At 49.5% G+C, this 22,229-nt stretch overlaps 2 protein-coding genes across 5 annotated transcripts in view; one reads left to right on the top strand and one right to left on the bottom strand.

Moving 5' to 3' along the window:
* Positions 1–9,232, top strand: part of LOC120389163 (S100P binding protein) — a 47,208-nt gene extending 37,976 nt beyond the window's left edge. The window contains exons 5-6 of one of the 3 annotated variants that reach the window (XM_039511492.1): positions 1,251–1,319; positions 1,427–1,511. In XM_039511492.1, the coding sequence (XP_039367426.1) occupies positions 1,251–1,282 (32 nt within the window). In that variant the 3' untranslated portion in view covers positions 1,283–1,319; positions 1,427–1,511. Of the gene's footprint in view, positions 1–1,250; positions 1,512–8,999 lie in introns of those variants that run through there. The other 2 variants (XM_039511488.1, XM_039511491.1) reach the window with 2 other exon arrangements.
* FNDC5 (fibronectin type III domain containing 5) overlaps positions 1–20,016 on the bottom strand; it is a 29,502-nt gene extending 9,486 nt beyond the window's left edge. For both annotated transcript variants that reach the window (XM_039511499.1, XM_039511500.1), the window contains exons 1-3: positions 19,855–20,016; positions 3,780–3,895; positions 1,998–2,196 (exon numbers count right to left, since the gene is read on the bottom strand). In XM_039511499.1, coding sequence (XP_039367433.1) covers positions 1,998–2,196; positions 3,780–3,895; positions 19,855–19,951 — 412 coding nt within the window. In that variant the 5' untranslated portion in view covers positions 19,952–20,016. The remainder of the gene's footprint in view (positions 1–1,997; positions 2,197–3,779; positions 3,896–19,854) is intronic.
* Positions 20,017–22,229: the final 2,213 nt, after the last annotated feature.

Raw genomic sequence — 22,229 nt, 5'->3', positions numbered from 1 at the left:
AGGAACCGTGGATGAGAACCCTGCAATACAATATGGCCTAACCTAATAATCTAGTAACCCTTTATAACCTGGACTCCTGCTCCTCCCTGGCCCCTGTTCATTAGAGTGCCTTGCTGCTGCAGAACATCTCTTTGACCTGCCTTGGCACCATCTGATTTTGGCTAGATGTCTGCTCAGAAGGGACAAATTAAAAAGCATTTCCCTGACTGGCCGTAACTGATTTGGCAAAAACATTTCAGATTTAAAAAAAGCAGGATATCCATTGGTGTCTCTTAGAATCCAAGTGCAGGGAGGTTTAGTGAGTCTCTCACAGCCTCATCTTAATGCTGCTGCAGCGTCCCTGGCATGGATCCTCAGGAGTTCTATCCCAAACTGCGTGCAGAGTCTGACCAAAAATTTCCCCAGGCACTCTTCATTTGCTGGGCTGATTGGCATGCTCCTGCCAGACACTAGTCCTGAGAACAGTCCTCATTCCCTCTGCCTCTAAGCTACCCACTGAGGAAAGAGCAATGGAGATTCAGGTGCTGGGAGCACTAGCGGCTGAGGTTCTACTGGGGTTCATAATTTTGCTGAAACAGGCCAGTCTTGCTGTGGTTAATGTGATATACAAAAGTCATGTTACCAGCAAAGATTCTTGTGTCCTTACCATTAGGGAGTATCCCAGTCTTGACACTAGTATGGTCTCAGACTGCAATCTGAGATGTGTAGCTGGTATGCCTTAGATTCCTCTACACTCATTTAAACTCTCTTAGTGCTGCTTATCCCTTACTGGTGTGAGTTTAAGGGAGTCTAGGCTGAGGGAACTTGCTTGCCCAGCAGCTGGAAGATGCAATAAAAAAGGGATGGCCTCCTTTAATTTACACATCCTTATTCCGCCCTGTCAGTTGCTTTCCATGCTGCGCACCTCACTTCTGGCTTCTTGAAATGAGTTACACCAGCTTAGCCTCTCCTAGACTCATTCACACTCAGCGAGACCCAGTGCATTGACTCAGAGGTGATGTAAAGGGGGGGGTGAATTGCACACCAGTGGGAGGGGCTGAGTCTGAAGGAGCATAAATTGGTGTAACATGCACATTTAGGGAGCCATCTGAAGGTATAAAATTGCCATCACTCCCTGTAGGCTCAGTCTGACCTCAGAATTTGGCCTTACAGGTACAGGGGACTGAATGGCCTGGGGCAGTGGGATGAAAGAAGGAAGATTTTCCCTCTACATCCCAGTTTCCAATCTGACCCTTGTTTGTTTCCTCTAGAACACCCCACCTCAGTCATGGGGAGAGAGTGAGAGATCAGCAGAAGCTGCCAGTGACTTCAGGGGGCAGGTGAGGCCAGGAGCACTCCTGAGTCTGACCCCATCATGTCATCTTCAGGCACTTTCACTAACACGGGCACCCGTGAATTGTTCGGTTTTTTGTTTGTTCCCCAGCAGAGCCTGAATAAACAATGAGGGCCAGGTCCTCCACTGGTGAAAACCGGCATAGCTTCAAATCAGCAGAACCACACCAACTTTCACCAGCTGAGGATTAGGCCGAGGTCTCATCTCTGTATTGGTGTTTTTCACTGACGTTCTATTTTTGCCTCAGGGAGCTGAACCGACCAGAGATCAGGTCTTGTCACAGTATTTCCACCATCCGAGAACTCCCAACTCCTGAGCCTTAGCCTTGGTCTCATAAACGTTTCTATGGGCCAGTAACAACCACCCATGGAGAATGTAAACAGAAATTCTAGAACCTGTGTGTAACTTGCAAGCTAAGAGAGTCCCAGGACACGACACACTTTGCCGATGTGTTACGTCTGTACATCCCCCATGCCCGCTCCTGTGTGTAGTCTGATCCCACTGACTACAATGGGACTGCAACAAGCGAATTTAGCCCTGCCTGCATTTAGCTCGGCTGGTCTTATTTTTGAATGCACCAGGCACCGTGTCCCACTTTGCTGGGCAACACTGCCCTGCATCTGGGGCAGCCCATGGGGCCATGTAAGAACTCGCCCACACTTGCCTTTATTCTTTGAGGCCAGCTTCTCGGCTTCCCTGGGGGTCTTGAAGAGGACGGGTTCACTGGCTGGACTCTGGCCTTGGATGCTGATGGACTGGACATGCACAATATACTCAGTGTCCTCCTCCAGGTCCCAGAGGGCACACGAGCGGGTGGTGGTGTTCACCTCTTGGATGAAGCGCAGCATCCGCACATCCTTCTTCTGCAAGCCCAAGGCAGGAAAGCACAGGAGCTCAGAGGGAGGGTTCTGTCTGGGTGACGGACGCCTTGCTACATAGACGCTTTCCACTGCTCCCCAGGGCCCCTGACAGCAGCTTAGTGCTGCCATTTAAAGTCCCCCTAGCCCGTGCGTAGGAGGAAAGACGTGTGCTCTAATCTGATCACAGGCTTCTCAAGCAGTGAGACCAGCTACAGCTGCTTTTATGCAAGCGGGTGCAGGTGACAGCCACTCGCTCCTCCGACTCGCCAGAAACAGTGGGCCCAGCCCTCCTCCCGCTGACATCACTGACACACGTGTAACTCCACTGACTTCAATGGAGATACTCCTGATTGATTCTGGAGGGAAGTCAGGCCCAGTACTTGTAGAGAAGGTGACCTGGTAAAGGCTTGGTGGAGAGGGGCTGGTTCCATTTCCCTTGAGGTTCAGAGCCAGTTGGATGAATGGTTCAGACTCTGGATCTCTCTAGTATTTATCCGTATACCCTAAGGGCATGGGTGTGCAAGGCCCGTATCACCTGGTAACACGTGCCATCTCCCAGGAGCTCCCTCACTAGCTTCAGCTTGTAGAATGTCACAACAGAGCAGGAGCCACAAATTACACTCAAAGCATCTGGAGCTTCTGGGTGAAACTCATCCTGTGCAGAGCCCAGCACAAGGCCTCGGCACCTCTAGTGTCCCCGGCTCCTCAGAGATGTTGTGGTGCCGATGTTTTGTGCTGGCCTCTACATGAATCTCATCCTCTATGAATGAAATGGCAACCTCCCAATGCTGGTTTTAAGGAGATGTGCTCTCATCTTCCCCATGCAGAAGCTTCTCATTGTTCTATCCCTGTCGGCACTTACCTCTCAGCAGAGCTATTGCCGAGATTTGGGGCTGATGCTAGCTCTGTCAGGTTGCATTTTCTGCCTAGTCACCTTTGGGCCCTGGAAGCGTGAAGCCATTAAATCGTTCCGGCCTGCTCCTGCTCTCACTGAAGTCAGCAGCAAAACTCCTAGGGACATGACTGGGGGCAGCCTCTGGCCCTGAGCAGATTTGTGTGCATAGCTATAACTGCTTTCCCTGCCATGAGATGTAACTAAGAGCTGGGTGGGGCATGAGGTGGAGATGGATAGGGGAGTCTCCAAACTAGCCCTTCTCCAGTCTCCCGAACCATTGAATCCCCTGGGGGCGTTTTGCTGATGGATCCATTGCCCCGCTCAGCCCCTTTGCTGTGAAGACCATGAGTTGCTTTGCACGGTCACCCCTCTCCCTGGGGTAATCATCCTGGCTGATGCTAACTTGTCTACTCTCCTGTCAGTGTGCAGTTCTTCTCTGTCCCCAGGATTATACATTTGGGGCATGTCCTAAATCCAACCCCCTGGAAATGGGTTAAGGTGAAGGAAGAGGCTGATTCTGTGTCAGAGCTCTGCAAGAGCCTTGTGAGAGCTGCAGGCGGGGCAGGCTGCACCATGAGAAATCCAGAGTTTGCCCTTTCTTCCCTGCTCCTAAGGCCCACAGCAGGTGGGGTAGAGCTGAGGGGGACCCAGCACATGTGGAGAGGGGAGGGGGGCCATATGGTGAGAATACCTGCTGGGAGATTGCAAATCCAATAACAACTTCATCCTCCAGAACATCCCAGGTCACAACAGCCGAGTTGGCCTTCAGATGTTTGACTGTGACATTGACTGGAGCGGACGGGCTGTCTGCAAGGAGACAAAACACAAGCTTTACTATGGCAAAGTCACTGGTGCAGGCAGGAGACAGGGAAGGAGCTAGAGAGGAGGAGCAGTCGATTCCTGTAAGGCATCGGACATGGTTTCCTGCAATAAGAGGAAACAGGATTTAACCCATGTCAGCCACTGCCCCTTCGCTAGGGGGCTGCAGATGCCTTTCATCTATGTAGTGGCTCCAGGCGTGTGAAACTTTGAGACATAAACACACCATGTTTTTGGTGGCCATTAAATTCTCCAGCCCCCTTGGATGATTTAGAGTAACATTAAACCTGCATGTAAAATATTTCACCCGTTAGACACTGCATCCCAAACTCATGCTGATAACGCTTTTATGCCACACAACGCCATCACATACTCTTCATCTAGCTAGTCTGTCACACACACCCCTGCTTTCTCCATTAGAGCTTGCCCAGACTGCAGTGAGAGTGAAAGGCAAACAGGACCCTGCCTGGGTACTCAGCACGTCACCAAGGGTGGCCTGTAGTTGGAAGTGCTGGTGTACGGGGAGACTTTGGCAAACCAGTAAAGTGCCTGAAACCACTATGGCTTATTGTTAAAGGCAGCCTAGTCAGCAAGCTGTAAATTGGCCATTCAGCAGTCTCAGCTTGACCAAGGCAGGAGGGGGGGGAGTTTTGGGGTGCCACAGAAAGGGCAGCTTGACCCCACGTCCTTCCTGATAAGAATTGTGTTGAAGTTGCTGATACATGCATTTTAAAAGAGCGGGATGTGCCCCAGGAATGTCTATTGGGGTCTCAAGGCTGCAAACTCTGGAAAAACCCACACCTGGTTAATCAATAATCAGAAGGAGCCTCTTGCTTGCCCATTGGAACTGCTCACTTAACAAGTTTTCTTTAAAGGACATGTCATTCTATTACTAATGTATAAATAAGGGGGGAAGCTTGAGATAGTTGGACTCGTTTGGGGACTCTTTTGGGCTCTTTTTGGACTCTCCCTCTGGATACATCTTGCGGTCCCCACCGGCAGATGGAAGATTTGGCCACCGGAAACCTGCCGCTGTGTCACTCGAGAGCCACACTCAGCTTTGGTAATTATCAAGGGTTGGGGGTGTTTTATTAACCATTGCAGACATGTGTAAGTGCTTGAGACTAAGTAAAGTTTAGCTTTAGGTGAAAGCACTCTCATGTTGTCCTGTTTGTGCCAGCCATCTATCGGTCGGACAGCCGTGTCTCCCCGATTTATTTCCTGACACCTCCTCGCACAGAGTAAAAATTACCAAGAGCTTCGGGTTGAAAGAACCTCTGGTAACACTGGTGCCCTAGTTAACGCCCTTGGGGATTTGAAACCCACATGCAGTGAAGAGCGGGGTGCAGGGCTGGTGTAACCACTAGGTGAACTAGGCAGCCACCTAGGGTGCCAAGATTTGGGGTGCCCCAAAATTTTATTTTACACTATTGCTCCCGGTGGGGGGACTGGCCGCTCGCAGCCACGTTAGCACCTACTTCTGTGGGCGTCCTCTGCAACCGCGGGCCCTGTCGCCTCCCTCCGCCATGCCCCCCATCACTGCCCACCCCGTGCCCCCCACGCCAGTCCAGATCTGCCTCCTCCCCGAGCCCCCAGGCTGCTGCATCGCTCCCTAGCCCACTTCCTCCGGCTCTGGCAGTCCTGGAACCCCTGCCGCAGCAGCGGCTGCTGGCCAAGGGCTGCCAGCTGCCGATCGGAGTGAGTGACATCAGCCCTCCTGCAGTTGGCCCTATTGACAGCAATGCAGCGGTGCGGGGGGGAGGGGGAGGAGAAGGAGTGGGGGAAAGGAAGGAGGAGACCATGGCCACTGGTCCACCTGCAGGAGTGGAACATGGCCCTGCCAGAGGATACATGGTTAAAGAGCTCCAAAAGTGTACCTGTCCTCAGAACATGCCACCTTCCAAGGCTTCATCCCCATCCATCCCTGCAGCCTTGTGGAGCAGGCAAATAGAGCCCCATTTTGGGGGAAACTGAGGTAGAGAACAGGGACATGACTTGCCCAAGGTCACCCGGGGAGTCATTGTCGGAGTCCTGCTTTGAACACAGAAGATCGATGCTCCTAGTTCTGCGCTGGCTCAGACCATTAGACCAGAGGCCTTCAAGCCCTGAGCTGTGCACCTGCCCACACAAGGTACTAATCTGGGATTCAGGGGCAGCACACTGCAAGCTTTCAGTGAAGAAACTTGGCTGTCGCGAGCCCTTATGGCTATAAGGAAAATCTTCCAAAGGTGAGGGGCATCTAGCTGACACAGTTCTGTCTGCCTGAGTCTGCAGTCAGCCTAGGACAACAGCTCTAGGAAATGCAGCAGTAACTGTTAAGTCTAATTACGACACTGTCAGAGCCCGATTTTCATGTAACATGGGTGACCAGTTGCCTGGTGCACAGCCACTGCAAGTGGGCGAGCAACTCAGGTTAAGTGCAGCTCAACCCTGGGCAGGCTGCAGCACCCAAGAGATTTTTCTTCTCCCACTGAATGACAGAAGATGCACCAGTAACTTTACTAGGTAGAAGTTTAGTGACCACATTAGGGCCATATCCTCCCCACTCCCAGCATTGGGCCAACTGCCCCTCGTCATTCTCCTGATTGCTTGTATTGTTATTGATTGGGGGGGGGGTTCTTTTATTTTTATTTCCCTGCTGCTTTGAAATGCTGATGCTTTACAAGCCCCCTGGTGGTGCCACAAGGCCAGGGTGGGCAGAAGTTAGGTCTCCTTTGATTTATTTATTTTAAATGACCACATTTGTGGGGCTGATGAGCTGACTGCTGAGGGACTGGCTGAACTTCCAACCAACCCTCCTGGCTTTGAACTAACAGGAAAGCAGTGACCCTGTGTCCCCTTCCAAACAACACTCTCGGGCAAGACCTGGGTGCTTCCATTGCCAACAGGTGTGATCATGCTTCAAAAGCTCCAGGAATCAGTAACGAGGCAATTAGGAATGGGAAGGTCTAGACAAGGCATCGAGCCCAGATGGGTTCCAGCCCACAGTCCTTCAGGAAGCAAAAAGGACAATAAGAAAACCCCTGGCCCAGATTGTTGGAATCTCACGAAAGGCTGGGCAGTGGCTTGAAATGGAGCAGTAACTAATGATCGGTGGCTCAAAGAGTTTGCAGAGGGAAGATCCTTTATTTGATCAGGTCAGCATCAATCAGAAATTGTTGTCATCTCTTCTGTGGCCCATGTGAAATGCATTTGTAATCCCAGCAGCCAAAAAAACAAACAAACCCCTTTCATTATGGTCAGTAAATGAGCCCCTGGTTGGCAGCCTCATCAGAGAGGCCAAGGACAGGATGGGTCACTGGCCAGTGCTCCTTTCTCACCCCTAGCACAGTCCCTTCTGGACTCAGCTGAGGCAGCAAGAGAGGACTTTGGTCTCCAGGGTTGTCAGTCCAGCACTTTCTACTATTACTTAAACCCCCTTTAAAAACCCAATTGCAAATCAGAGTAGGGTCTTATTTTAGTAAGGGGCAGTTTGAAGAGCTTCATACAGGGAAGGTCCGTGAGTCATGCCTGATGAATTTGCTAGAATGTATTGAGGCTATGACTGAGCTGAGAGGTGGGAGGGGGGTGCAGCAGACAAAACAGGCTCTGATTGCAACATGGTAATGGTGCTTTGAGCAAGGTGTCTACCCCCTTCTAAAGTACAGCCATGCAGCTAAATCCCTGCCTGTTGTGCTTTCCCAGATGCTGTTGAGAGAGGCTACCACAGCATGGGGTGATCTATACAGCCTGGGTTTGGGAAGGTTATTGAAACAAGTGAATTACCGGGAAACAGAGTGTGTGGGTAAAAGAGCATTCAGGATGGGGAGAAGGAATATGTGGGTGGCACCAATACTGGCATCTGAATCCCTTTGGTTTAGCAGGGATATTAATGACCTTGCGGAAAGGATAATATCAAAAATGCCTAAATTTTCCGATGCCATAAAATGTGGGGGAGGTGGGAAGAGCCAGCAGATACGGAGAAGCAGAGCAAACACCTTCAACATGAGCAGGTTAAATAAGGCTGCGAGGCTGTGACGTGACAGCGAAGTGCACTGCAAGGTTGCAGCCCAAACGTTTCCACAGAGACGGGAGCCTATAAAGCAGGAGTCACAATACAGACCAGGAGAGAGAGCAGGTGGGGAGGGGGATTAAGGATACTTCATTACCTCCATCTGCACAATAGAAACCCCAAGAGATGGATGGTAAAGGGAGATGCACTAAAATCAAACGCAGTGGACCCAATGCTCTCCCTTTACCCCCCTGTAAATCAGGACGCACGCCTTTGAAATCAAGGGAGTTAATCCAGTATAAAAGTGATGTGAGGCCATTTGCAGAAATGTGAAGCGAGGCAAGTAAGTTCTCCACAGACAGAGCTGAGTGAATAATTTGCAACGAAGGTCCTGGAAGATCCAGGATGAGATTGTGATTTCCTTGAATCTATTTTCTGTTTGGATTTAGTCCATAAACTTTCTTACTCTCTGGGTCGATCACACTTTCTTTGGAATTCCAGTTGTGTTGTGATTAGATAGATGAGATCCAGTTTCTGGTCTCTGACGGGCTCTGTGTGAGCATTTTCAGCACGAATGCTTAGGTGGACAAATCTAAATGTTGAATTCCCTGATACTGTGCGTGCAGCTCTGAATTTTGCTTTCTGTGAATGCTTATGTCAGTAAAACTCAAACCATTACCAGAAAGTGACCCCAGAGGCAGAGGGGGTAATGTTCATCTGAACTCATTTCAACATGCAGGCAGGATATCTGGGGAACTTTCTATGCAACAGTCACCCAGCCCTCCCCAGGCACATTCATTCCTGATGCACTAGGGATGGCTGCATCAGCCTTTTAGTCAATAATAGACCATATGTTCCAGGGTTTGTGATTTAGCTGTTTAACTTCATTCCAACTCATAGGCCATAACCCCACCGGAGCAAATTCCTCTCTCAAAACTGAAAGAGCATCTGTTTGGCGGAGTTTGAGTTAGCGACATGCATGCACATGAAAAGATGTTCTCCTTTTTGTGCCCATTTGTGTAGTTAAAATAAAATCATGCCGGTTTCTCATGGGCAGTGGCTGCTGTGAAACAAACCATGATCGCTCTTGTTTCCTTCCAGCAGGGAGCTTTCACAAGGTGGACCCTTGCCCTGCATACCCCAGGCACTGTGTGTCACAGCCATGCCTCACAGCTGCATACTCTGGGTCCTTTTGGAGAACGCAGGGCATAGCCTTCTCCACGCAACAAAGAGGCACAAGCAGTGAAGATTACCATGAATATGCTCTTAATGCTGAGAACTCCTTTTTGCCTCTCATTAAATGCTCTGCTGATTATTAAGCAGCTTTTTTTCTTTAAAGAGAGAGAAAACATTTATGGCTTTGGACTAATTTGTTGCTGGCCTCTCACCTTACCACCAGCGGCTCCTGGTGTCAGGAACAGGAGGCCTGGAGGATGGGACGCTCCCTACCTGCCTGTTGGGTTGCTGTTGCACGGGGGTTGATATCACAGCCCTTGCTGGTGTCAACCAATAATCACCCAGCACATCTATTAGTTGGGGAGATTGACTACAAACTACACCATGAACAGTATGTAGAGTACCCTGCCAATCCATACCCAGTGCTAGAGTGGTACCCACACTATGCCCACTAGCTCATATCTATCTATGGATCTGTACCTAGAGGTATTCCTATGCCTAACCAATGTCTGAGCTATACCTAATACCCTATATATCATCACTATCGGATCTATATTCAATACCCTATGTACAGTATCCTCAATATAGTACCTGACCTATATCTGATTGACTATGCCTACCTCATACCTCCTATCTAGTATATCTGATCTATATTTAATGTCATCTCTATATATTATACAATATGTATATTTAGTGCTACGTACAGTATATGATCTGTACTTAATAGCTTATGGATCTCTAATACTTTAACTGTACCTAATGCCCTATTTATAAATGATACAGTGAAGCCAATACAAGAGACCATCCTTGTTAGCCAGCATCCTGCCTTACAGTCTGGCCTAGAGGAGCCTTGGATATGGTGAGTGTAGTTCTGATCCATCAAACTGATTTTTCTTGGTCTCCTGGATAATTGCTTAAGAAAGGTACCAGAGCCACCCAAAGCCCTGTGCCTGCTGCCCAGCCATGTAAGCTGGGAGCCCAATCAGGTATCCACTTCTGCTCTGGCCTCAGCTACAGGTCTCCCAAACACTCTTCTGCCTTCTCTCTGCCCTAAGAGGGGAGATGTCTTTTGCCTACTTCAGCCCAAGTTCCTGAAGGATTTCCCCCTCAGAGTCTGATCCCTTTGTCTTCAGCTTTGATCAGTTTCCATTCCATCTCAACGCATGCACTGCGATGCATCAGCAGCTTTCTGCGGTGTCACCCCTCCTTAATGCCGGCTAACGTTCCTTGAGCCCTGGCTGCTAAAGTCTTAGAGTGGGGTTTCCAACAGCTCCCAAGTGACTTAGAAGCACAAGTCTCACTGTAAGTCAATGGAACCTGCGTTCCTAAGCTCCTTTTGAAAATCCAGCCCTATGTCCCCCTCCAGTAACTTCCTTGCAAGGGAGACACCAGGCACTTTTTGACCAAAGATCAGATGTGGTATGTTGGACTCTTTAGATGCTGGGTAAGGAATGTACAAAATAAGAATTGCGGTCTAGCCGGAAGACACAGGGGTTCATTTCTTAAAGCTCACACTTGCTTTCTGTAACGGGAGTTTTGGAATAGAGATGTCTGCTCTTGGGAATTCATAGCCTTCCTACAAGAGTCCCAAAAGCAGTGTGTGCATGTGTGAATAGAAGAGGTCACACACTGTGCAGCACTAGCCTCTCTAAGGGAAGGCAGGCTCCTATGGGATCCACCCAGAGAAGGGAATAGGCCCCAACACAGTTAAACAGAAATAAGCTAATCAGTCCCTTACTGTCCCTTGGATAGTATGTAGGTATTTAATCCCCTTTGCACAGATGGACAAACTGAGGCAGACATTAAATGAGGTGCCCAAGGACACAAAGAATGTCAGTGTTAGGGGTTCACTTTGCTCAGGAATTCCTGGCTCCTCTGCTTGAACCACAACTCTTGCTGTTGCAGATCTTTCTTTGGAAGCCACTCTCAGTTAGCAATTCCCCCCTGTTTAGCGGTGAGCCTTTACTGTGCAGTTGAGAGTACAAGCCAATTTTGTGTCCCCTTGCCATGTAAGCTGCAGGAAGAAGTAATTAAACAATGGAAGTGAGGATCTGTGGTACTATCACATCCTTTGAGGTCACTTCCACTGGCTGAGTCATCTGTTCAGAAGGTGGATACAGTATTGGAGCCCATTTCTAAGTTTAGTCTCCCCTGGTTTGGGGTGCAAAGGTGAGAAACCTCCCAAGCAATCTGTTTGCTTTGATCTCAGCTCCTTCAGAAGCTGCAACTAGGTCTGTGACTGTACTTGGAAGCAGATGGAGCAGAGTGAACTCTCTTCCCACTCTAACATGGCTTGCACTGGGACCACGGTAATTTCTGAATTGCTTAGTTCCTATTCTGCAGGGAGCTTCTTAATGCTGTGAAAGACTTAAATTCTTCACAGCCTCCAGCAAGAGGACCAGGAACCTAAGCCACAGCCAAGGCTCTGAAATGGATCAGTCTTTCCCATCACTACCTGGTCCCTTCAATGCATCCTTGAGCCCAAGCAAGACCTACCAGCTGCATGTCCTTTCCTAGGGGAAGCGGTAAATGCCAGGATTAAATCACCATGGCTTTTTGTTCCCTGTGCCATGACCTTTACAGCAGAAGCAAGTGGCATAAGAACATGACCTGCAGGGGAAAGAGCTGTTGTTAAATCTTCTGAACAATGTTCTCTCCAAGGCATTGAAGCACACCCCCTCTCCCTTCGAGGGCTGTGGGGGTCCTTTCTCTCCAACGCAGAGAGATGTGTGTGAAAGGAATTGCTTTAGTTCCGTCTCAGAGCCCTTTCTTTGCTCTCACAGTGGGATTTCCTTCAGCAGGTATAATTGCTTGTCAACGTTATGGGGTATTTAGCAAGGGCTGAAGCAGTATTCAGCTTTCTTGAGCATTTTAATGACGGAAGCCTGCAGGGGAGTGGGAGGGAGCATGGACCCGTCCACCACTGCCATTCAGGCTCTGAGTCACATGAGAGAAATGAAATCAGACAGTTTCAAAGAACAAAAAGCCCAACTGGTGATTCTTTAGTGCTAGAAAGGAGTCAGTTATTCCCTGCAAACCACCCACCCCCTTACAAAATGCAATAGTCATGGTCCAAACGCCACAGCCCCCACTCGCCAACTCCATGGGGAGCTGTGAGCGTCTATGTGAAGGCATTGGGCCAGATTCTCAGTTTGGACTAGGTCATTTTGTGCCATTCAGGCAGCACAAAGGAGCTGGATTCCGGCCATAACTGGCCAGATGAGAGTTGCGCTGGTGGGAGGAGCTGGCGGAGCTGATCTTCAGCTGGTGTATAAATTAGAGTAGCTTCTTAGCTGCATTAACTCACCATAGGGCTGACACATACACCACCACCAGTCCCTGATGCCTCCCAATCTCCTGAACTGAGTGTCTCTCAGTCGCAGGAGATGCTCTTCCCCAGCATCTGGCTTGCAGAGTGCAATCAAACAGATCCTTCTTTGAAGTGAGCATTGATCATGACTGAAGGATTGAGCCCTAGCCTAATGTTTCCTCTCGTTTTGCTCCAGTATTTGTGTATAAGCCCCCAACCTGATTAAATCCTAGAGACAGGAAGAAATGGGGATGATCTGGGTTTTAGTTTTGCAATCTGAAGGCCAGATCCAGGGGCCAATTTAATCCAGAGCCCACATACTCAGCATGTTTCGGGTAAAAAGTTCTGGTTTATGACCCCTCTCTTTCTGCGGCTACATAACATGAGAGAAATGTTCTTAGCAAGCTGGAGAGTGTAACTACTTGGTTTTTTTTACATTTAGAGACCAGGAGACAAGTAATCACATGAGAACCAAGACACTGATACAGAACAAGCTGATTATAGTGGTAGAATTGCCAGCCCTTACTGATACACAAGGGACTCCACTGCCCTGTAATATTTACATGGTTGGTTGGAAAGGAGTAGCATGTCTCTAATTAACTCCATATCTCACTTTTTTAATAACATGCACAGGGTCAGTTTCCACCACATATTTTAGCAGTTGGATGCCAGCCCCAGATTCACTAGACTCCAACCTGCAACAACTCCTCTTTGATTAGGTTAGGCCTCAGCTGGAATACTGTGTCCAATTTTGGTCACCAATGTATAGAAAGGATGCAGAGGAACTGGAAAGGATCCAGAGACGAGTGACAAAGAAGATCAGAGGGATGGAATGCAAGCCATATGAGCAAAGGCTGAAGGAACTGGGTATGTTTAGTTTGGAAAAGAGGAGATTAAGGGGGGACATGACAGCAGTCTTCAAATACTTGAATGGCTGCCATAAAAAAGATGGAGAAAAGTTGTTCTCTCTTGCAACAGAGGGCAGGACAAGAGGCAGTGGGTTCAAACTACAGAATAGCACAGGGGTGGACAAGCCTGAAAGCCGTGTCTGGCCTGTCAGACCTTTTAATCCAGCCCTCGAGCTGTTGCCAGGGAGTGGGGTCAGAGGCTTGCCCCACTCCGCCCTCCCAGCACTCCCACCAGGGAGTGGGGTCGGAGACTTGCCCCAGCTGGGGAGTGGAGTCGGGGGCTTGCCCCTCTCCGGCTGCCCAGCACGCCCCAGCCCCCAACTCACAGTTCCTTGATGAGCATCATCTTCCCGCACACAGAGCCACATTGTGCAGCACGACCGGCACCGCTTACCCATACGTCACCGCGCTATTTCTGGGATCGGAACCCTGCCCCAATGCAGCAGTGCTCCCAATCCTCCTTGCGCCAACCTCCACCCAATGATCAAGGCCAGCAGCACTGCATTGTGACTGTGAACTTCGGTGTGCTTCTGTTTCCCCATCTGTAAAATGGGGATAATACACCTGCCTCCCAAAGGGGTGGTGCCAAAAGAGTATTTGAAATCCAGTACAGAAGGGCAAAGACTTACATGACAAGCATGAAAGCTTGTGCTCGAATGTAGTATTTGGCTAATGTTACTACTGTTGCTTCTTTCACCTACTCTTTTGCCCTCATAAGAGCTAGTTAGGTGGGTTTTTTTGTTTGTTTGTTTTTTAATATACCTGTGATAGAAGATTTGTATCTTAGCACTTAAGATACAAATCACCTGGCGAGCATAGCAAACGCTCTGTGCTGCTACTGCACAACAAAGAATGGAAGTGGGCCCTCTGAGATGTTCAAAGATACCTAGGGGATTTGGATACCTGGTCCCATTCATTTGAATGGGAAATGAGCATCCTGATTCTTTAGGCAGCTTTGAAAATCTCAGCCTCAGGGTTCAAGTTGTCAGTTTGTGGTATATTCTCTCAAAGCATCTGCATAATTCCCAATAAAGAACCCATCCTGCATTCCTTGCACACCTAACTTGACTTTGGTAGTAGCTCCGAGTGAGCAAGCAGTGCAGAATTGCCCTAAAATTGATACCACACACAGTACTTATACAGATGCGTTTGTCCAGCAACTAGTGCAATGGGGCCCTGGCCTATAACTGGGGCTCCTGAGTGCTACTGCAATACAAATAATAAATAAATAACAAACAAAGAAAGAAATACTAGTAATTCCCAGATCACTGTCAGTGAACTAACCTAATCAACTAACATTTACAGCTAAACTGGACAAGGCACTAAAAGATGCACTGTAGGGAACATTGCTGCCCTGATCCTCAAAGCTGTGGACTGGGGCAGGATTTCTCTGCCTCTAGCTTCTACGTTTCTATTCTTTCAGCTTTGATTTGCTAAGAAGGAGCCAACTGGCATTTTTCAGCATATTTTCATGACGTCACAATTCAGTGTTCCATCCCAACAACACTGAGCACTTATGCAAATGGCACAGTCCGCTTTCCAATCGCTTGTACAAACAATAACCAGGCCAGGGAAGTAGGTAAGACTTACGATTGTGGTTTGACAGATGGGAGAAATAAAGACACAGGCTGGTTAAATGATTAGCCCAAGACCATACAGGGTATGTCTATACTGCAATTAAACACCCATGGCTGGTCCACGTGGGCTGACTTGGGCTCACGGGACTTGGACTGCAGGGCTATAAAATTGCAGTGTAGACATTTGGGGTTGAGCTGGAGCCCAAGCTCTGGAACCCTCCCCCCTTGTACCTACACAGAGTAATGAACGGTTATTCTGCAGCTACTTGATTCAGTATCTGATGCACGATAGGGATCTTTTCTATATAGATCTGACACAGGTTTGTTCCTCTATCAGACACTCAGGGCTTCACTAAGCAGATAAAATTTGCATGCATTGGTTCTCAGTAAATTTATTCTTTTAACTGAATTATTCTTGTGTCAGGCATTAATTTGGCTTCTGGGTACTTCATGAAATAGGAGGTTTTTACTTGACATCCAGTAGTAAAAGTACTGGGTCAAATTCAGCACCAAAGTGGGTGCAACTCCATTGAGGGCTGCTTATGCAAGCAGTGATATCATATGTGACTCTGTGTGTGTGAGAGAGAGTGAGGAAGAGGGGTTAATATGGCTGTGAACGGAGCCTGTCTGTCTGTGGAATGAATCCCCATTTGTCACATGTATGTTCTCAGAAAGAGGTGGTGCTTGGAACATATGAAAACCTTGGGTGCTTCGAATAATATGCTCCCGGCTTAGAGGCTGAGGTTAGAAATCGCTGCGCTTCAATTAAATCTCATTCATGCCAAATGTAGAAATCAATAGAGTCCATCAGCTGGCCAGGAAATGCCAAGGCAGCAGTGAGATGGGGGCAGGCTCAGGTGGGTCGCTTTGCCATCTGTAATCTGACGTGTCAGACTGCCAGCTGCTTTCTAGTGCATTCCTCCTTTCACTGCTCACTTCAGGTTCTGACAAGGGGCCTGACCCTGCAAGGTGCTGCGTGCCCTTGGCTCCCATTGGCTTCAGGGAGTTCAGAGTGCTCAGCATCTCACAGGATCGGGGCCAGTTACCAAGATCCACACCTGCCCTCAGTTGCATCTCTTCTGCCCCCTTGTAGTCAGTGGGGCTGCATGGGAGAAGCTGAGGGCAGACTAAAAGCTTTTAGGAATAGCTGAAGGGCACTGTAGGTGTCTGGGGATGTTGAGAACACTGAGCTGCCTTGAAGCAGGAACAGTGCACAGAATCCAGCCAGATGTTCTTTGACAGGGGAAGTGGATGGCAAAGGGAGCCCGGCTCCCTGAATTGACAGGACTTGGGGCCCTGTCCAGCTCCCATTGAAGTCAATGAAAGTTTGGCTATTGACTTCAGTAGGCGCAGGCCCTTAGTTACACTGCAGGGTGGCTCTGTGTAGCCCCATGGAAGTGTTGTATCTTTCTCCTCTTCCTCCTAGGGAAACCAGACTTGAAATGCACTGTGTCTAGCAGATGGCAGGAGAGCTGTTTGCACTGGGAAGTTGTAATGGCCTTGGCCTATTTTGAAGCCTTTTACCATCTTTGCATAGCATCCCCCGGCTGCTCCGGCAGTCCATAATGGCAGCCCTGTGACTCCATGTTCTGCACAGCTCACTTCCCTCTTTCATTACCTCTGAGTGATGAGGAATGGGCCGATGGCAGCTCAGGGACTAACAGGCCAGGCAGAGCAGGCCATTCAGGCTCAAAGCTGAGCGCTCTTATAAAGCTAAAGCATATTTCAGACCCACTAAATGACTTAAATATTTTCTCAGGGATCCCCCTGTGCAGACAGCTATAGAAATTAGTTGGAGGGCTTTGCTAATGCAATTGCTGGCCTGAACCTGACAGCTGTCCAACAGCATTACAGTTCAGAGACTATTTTACACATCTACCTTTCCCTTTCAATACTATTCCTCTTTTCCAGTCATCTCTGCATTTCTCCTCTTGTTGTAGCTTTCTGATCATGCAACAAAATAGACCTGATTTGCAGAATGCCACATGCAGAGAATCCCCTACACAGACACACCTATGTGTGCATTACAGGGCCCCTGCTCCAGACCATGCCACGCTATCCTTGATTGCTAAATTAGTAGGGGATGTTTGCAATACTATTCTCCAATCCTTTGTCAAGAAAGAGTGTTTTTAAATTGTCTGCATGAACCTGGACCCCAAGGAAAGATTTTTTGTGTGTCTACATCCATTGGCAGGGCCTGGCATTGCCAAAAAGGATTGTGCCAACCTGTTCCTGCCCTTGTGAGGGAGTGAGGTATTTGTACTAATTCAGAGAAACAAAATCCCTGTAATGTAAAAAAAGTCTCCCTTTTTTCACACAGGCATGCACACCCACACCCACCTCTTTCTCTTTGCAGAAGAACACATAGGATTTCACAGGGGATGTATTTTCTGAGGAGTGTTAGAATCCATAGGCTCACTTGACTGAGTAAACTCCTAACCCATTAATAAATATATTAACACTCTAACTCTCTCTCATACCTTTGATCTGAGGATCTCAAAGCACTTTGCAGACACTAATAGGTTTATCTTTAGGACTCTCCTGTGAGGCAAGGAAATATCATCTCCATTTTACAGATGGAGAAGCCAAGACTGGGGAGGAAGGATGATCTTGTGGTTATGGCTTGGGAAACCAAGGTTCAATTCCGAGCTGTCACAGACTCTCTGTGTGACCTTGGGTAAATCTCTTAATCTCTTTGTGGCCTCAGCTTCCTTTCTGCCAAATGAGGATGGTGTTAGAACAAACCCAATAATGTCTGTGAAGGGCTCAGATACTGTGAGGACAGGGGCCAAATCAATAGACTTCCCAGAGGTGAAGTTACTTGCTCAAGGTCAGAAAGCTGGAAATAGAACCCAGATCTCCTGCTTTCCAGGTCTGTGCTTTACCCACGAGATCATGCTGCTATCTTCGTATACCTACCCCCTCTGCCAGTGACTCCTAGGCACTTTACAATACACAAAACAATGACAACAACAGACAGTTAAAACAAACAAGCCAAAAAAAAATTACAACAGGACAAAACCCCTTGTTTATTCCCAGTTGGCTGAGTCAGGTGGCTCAAGGATAGGAAGAAGGAGAGGAGATTGTCCTAGTTACAAGAAACTGGGAAGGATATTTCAATTGCAAATGCCTTCATTGTGCTGTGTGAATTTTCCCCATTGTTTCATTCTTTTAGGAATATTTTTAATAAATCCCACCATGTCTCCCAGCCTCTGATTTGCAGAGTGATAACTTCAGGATTGCAATGTCTTCTGGCATCATGAACAATGGCCAAGGACAATTGCATCAAAACCAAAGGCATATTTTTGAGGTCACTTCTGTCCCAGCACAAATAGGACAAGGACTCTCAGAACTACAGCCACTAACCAGTCTGGATCGGATACAGGCATTTTCACTTCCTGGAACTGGGTGTCACCGATAAATGTGTACAGAATACTGGAGTGCAAGATCTTCTTGCAATCAGCATTTTGTAAATCAAGGCAGCTGTTTTGCCAAAACCATATTACCTGCAATGGAATGAGTGAGTGCGACAGTCCTTTGTATGAGTAAAGAGAGTCCTTTGATTGTGTCTGGACTTGTAACGATTGTTTTAAAATGTAACTGTGTGGTGTGTGGGCAGTACATGTGAGGGTCCAGAACAAAATGACACCTACAGGCCTGTTTATGGGGTGAAAACACAGAGAAAGCTCTGCAGAGAAGGGGAGTGTATCTGAGGACACATCAGCCCTTTTAAAAAAAATTAGAACTAATGATGTGGTGACCTCTTCCTTTCAGAAAGCTTTTTCCTCAACATCCCAAAGAAAACAGCCTCTAAAAGCACTTCAGATAAAAGGGGCCTGGTTATTATGTGGTCAAGGCACAATGTACCGCAGCAAGTAGCCAAACCAGCTATTCTCATTCTCTTAAAGCCCATCTGGCTTCCAGGAGCCGGGGTGTCTTCAGGGCTCCTTGAATAGGCTGGTAGGTGCAGAGGGAAAGGGAAAGGGGAAGGAGCTACAGTTAACAGAGCATGACATGAACACGGTGGACCTGGTTTTACCTTTTCTGGTGTGGTTCAGGCTATTAATTGGAGAAGGCACCTTTCTTAGGGGAGATAACCCTCTCTGCCATGGCAATGTCCTCAGTAGTGAGTGTCCAAAGAATGGGTCAGACTTTATGCACGTCTCTCATGACTGCTTCGTGCCATATGGTTATTACTCTGACCTACATTTTCAAGAGACTAGTGACTTTGGGTGCCCAACTTGAGACACCTTAAAGAGCCCTGGTTTTCAGAAGGCAGGTGGCTCAGCACTTGACTAAAAACCAGGCTCCTTTACGGTGTCACAAGTCGGGCCTCTAAAATCACTAGCCCTTAGCCCTTACTTGGATGGGGTGGGGGAGGAGTCAGAGTCAGTGATAAATGAAAATTGTTTCCCCTTAACACAGATATAGTCCTTGATCTCTCGTGCTCAGGGTAGATCACACGGCATACCTCCTGCCCACCCACACGGGATACACAGCCACCCTGCAGACTCTGGACATTGCTTCATTTTCTCCTATAAGTCATCTTTTTAGTGAGTCCCCTCCAGCCCCAACCCTCTTCCCCCCCCACACACACACACCCCAGGAGGCCCCTCTTTCTCTGTCCAGGCTGGCAGGAGAAGGCCAGGAGTTCCTAGACTGCCTGCGCTGTGCGGGCAGAGCAGTGAAGTTACACTTCAGTGACCCGGACCTCTCCCCAGCCAACTCCCATGACAGGGCACCGAGTCACGACACCAGAACAGCGTCTCTCAAATGCGTTAACGCTCAGGAGGACCCTGGAGCACCTGGAAGTTTATGAGCATCTCTCTGCCGCGAAATGACACCTGCCTGGGGGGGAGAGCTTTGCAAAGGGCGCCGGGGGGGGGTAAGCTTTGCAATTTCCAGCATGCACAGCTAAAATGTGGAGAATCCGCTGAGCCCTGCTAACCACCCAGGCTCCCCGCCAGGTCTCGTCTGCTCCTTACCTGCCTCCACGAGGAACAGGCTGGCATAGCTAAAATAAAACAGCAGGGCTGCGTTGATGTAGATGAAAAAGTGATCCATCCTCCAGAGCGGGTGCATCCTGCATCCCTGTGCCGACGGCTCAGGCCCCGGGCTCCGGCGCAGGGGGGACAGACCCTGCCGCACCGCTTCAGGGGGGGCAGCGGGAGCCCAGCGCCTCTTCCCGCAGACAGGGACCCGGCGCGGGCATCTCAGGACCGCGGACAGTTCCCCGGCGCTGCGGCTCCACGATCCATCGCTCCGCCCGGGGCGGGAGGGGGCTGCCTCGCTGCTCCGCCGCTCAGGGCCGGCTCCTGCCCTCCGGCTCCCGGGGCAGGGCGGCGGGGCGGCGGCCGGGCTGCGGGGAGGGAAGAGCGGAGGGGCTGAGCTCCATGGGGCTGCTACGCGCCGCGAGCCGCTGCTGCAGCGGGGGGACGTGCCCCGGCCGCCAGCTCCATTCATGGGGAAAGGCTCCCCCCCCACCCCGCTCCCAGCCCGGTCAGCGCGTCTCCGGCAACCTGCCCGCCCCGCCCGGGCAGGGGAGACGGGCCCCTCCCAGCCCCCGCCCCCGCCAGCTCCGGGGCCCCGCCGCCCCTGCCCCGCAGCCGCCCCCCAGGCTCGGAGGCAGGAACCAGAAACAGCCTGGGCAAAAGAGGAAGAGCCCCGCTGTGGGCTCGCAGCCCGGCCCCCCCTGGGGGCTCGCAGCCTGGCTCGCAGCTCGGGCCCCCTCTGGGCTCGCAGCCTGGCCCCCCTGGGGGCTCGCAGCCCGGCCCCCCTCTGGGCTCGCAGCTCGGGCCCCCTCTGGGCTCGCAGCCCGGCCCCCCGCAGGCCGATGCGATGGGAGCGAGCCGAGCCGAGCCGGAGGCTGCCTTGTGTAGACACAGCCCTGCACAACCCGGGGAATAACCCCGCGGCGCTGGCTGCTTCTAGCCTCTTCCCCAGGCTGCACCTAATTCTGGGGCTGGGGGACAGCGCGATGCTCCAGTCCAAGGAAGACCAGTGTTCAGAGGGTCTGGAAAATTCTCCGGAAGGCTCCTGCTACTAACTGCGGTGTGTAACCTATGGCTTAAATCAGCCTCTGTAGCAGAGGACTGGCCGGTAGCTAATGTAACAGGATTTTTTAAAAAGCCTCCGGAGGATTGGGACAATGACAGGCCGGCCCAACTTCATTACCAGGCAAATTGGTTGGAACTGTAAAGAAGAGAATGGCCAGACACAGAGCTGAACATGCTATGTTGGGGAGAAGTTCACATGGCTTGTGTAAAGGGAAATCATGCCTCACCAATCTATTAGAATTCTTTGAGGGGGTCAACAAGCATGTGGACAAGGGTGAACCAAGGAATGCAGTGCACCTGCACTTTCAGGAAGCCTTTGGCAAGGTCCCTCAGTTAATGAGATATAAAAACCAAGGTCCTAACTAAGAAGGGGGGCGGTTAATCCTGGCATCCTGGCCAAATTCAGTTTGGGGTCACTACCTTCTGTCTTCTTAATCGTTCCCCTGCAGTGTCATTCAGGTGGGATATTCACTTCCCATCTTAAACTGCTGTGCATAGTTAAGCAGATGCAGTGTTTCACCCCAGGCGTAGTTGCATTTAAGAGGTGGGTAAGGTGACCCCTGCCTATGGTTTGGAAAGCAGTAAGAATTATTATGGATTTACCTCTATCGTTTCCTGGTCTTTTCCTCTTTTCTGAGGACAGTTGGTGCAATCTGAATTTGTAATGAGGGAAATAATCAATTGCTGAGTCCTCTCCACCTGAATTTAGCCCAGAAAACTGTGACTCTACCAGAAATGTCTGGGCTTATGAAAACTTTATGATGACTATTCTCGCCATCCCAGCAGCAAAATCCTGCAGCACAATCAAGAATAACTCTAGCAAACTCTCTGTAAAGTAAACATGACCTTCCCCCAGCAGATCCCTAAAGCCGTGGTCCAGAGCAGGGGAGTGGAACATCTACCTGAGAATTGCAAGTGAAGATGGACCAGCTGGTCTTTCTTTCCCTCCCCTGTTGGCCAGAATAAGTACAATTGTTTAGCCAGATCCCAGCTGGTGTGTAAGCTTGATGTACTCTTCTCCTTGTGCTTTGGGGGATCATTTGTGAGGGTACTGCGGAGATGGCTGGGTGCAGAATCAGCTATGGAGCTGAGCTGAGTAAGTCAAATGGATACCATCCCCCTGCCACCACCACACACACACTGGCATGACCGTGCCAGTCCTTCTCACAGGCTTCATTTCACATATTTATTTCATGTACTGTGGTCTTGTGGATTGGGCACCAGACTAGGGTTCTTCTATTTCAAGCTCTGCCATTCACCTGCTGCGTGAACTTGGGCAAGTCACTCCTTCTCTGTGTGCCTCT

This window comes from Mauremys reevesii, linkage group 23, assembly GCF_016161935.1.
Source record: "Mauremys reevesii isolate NIE-2019 linkage group 23, ASM1616193v1, whole genome shotgun sequence".
Taxonomy (NCBI): domain Eukaryota; kingdom Metazoa; phylum Chordata; order Testudines; family Geoemydidae; genus Mauremys; species Mauremys reevesii.
This window is presented reverse-complemented; position numbering and strand designations above follow the sequence as displayed.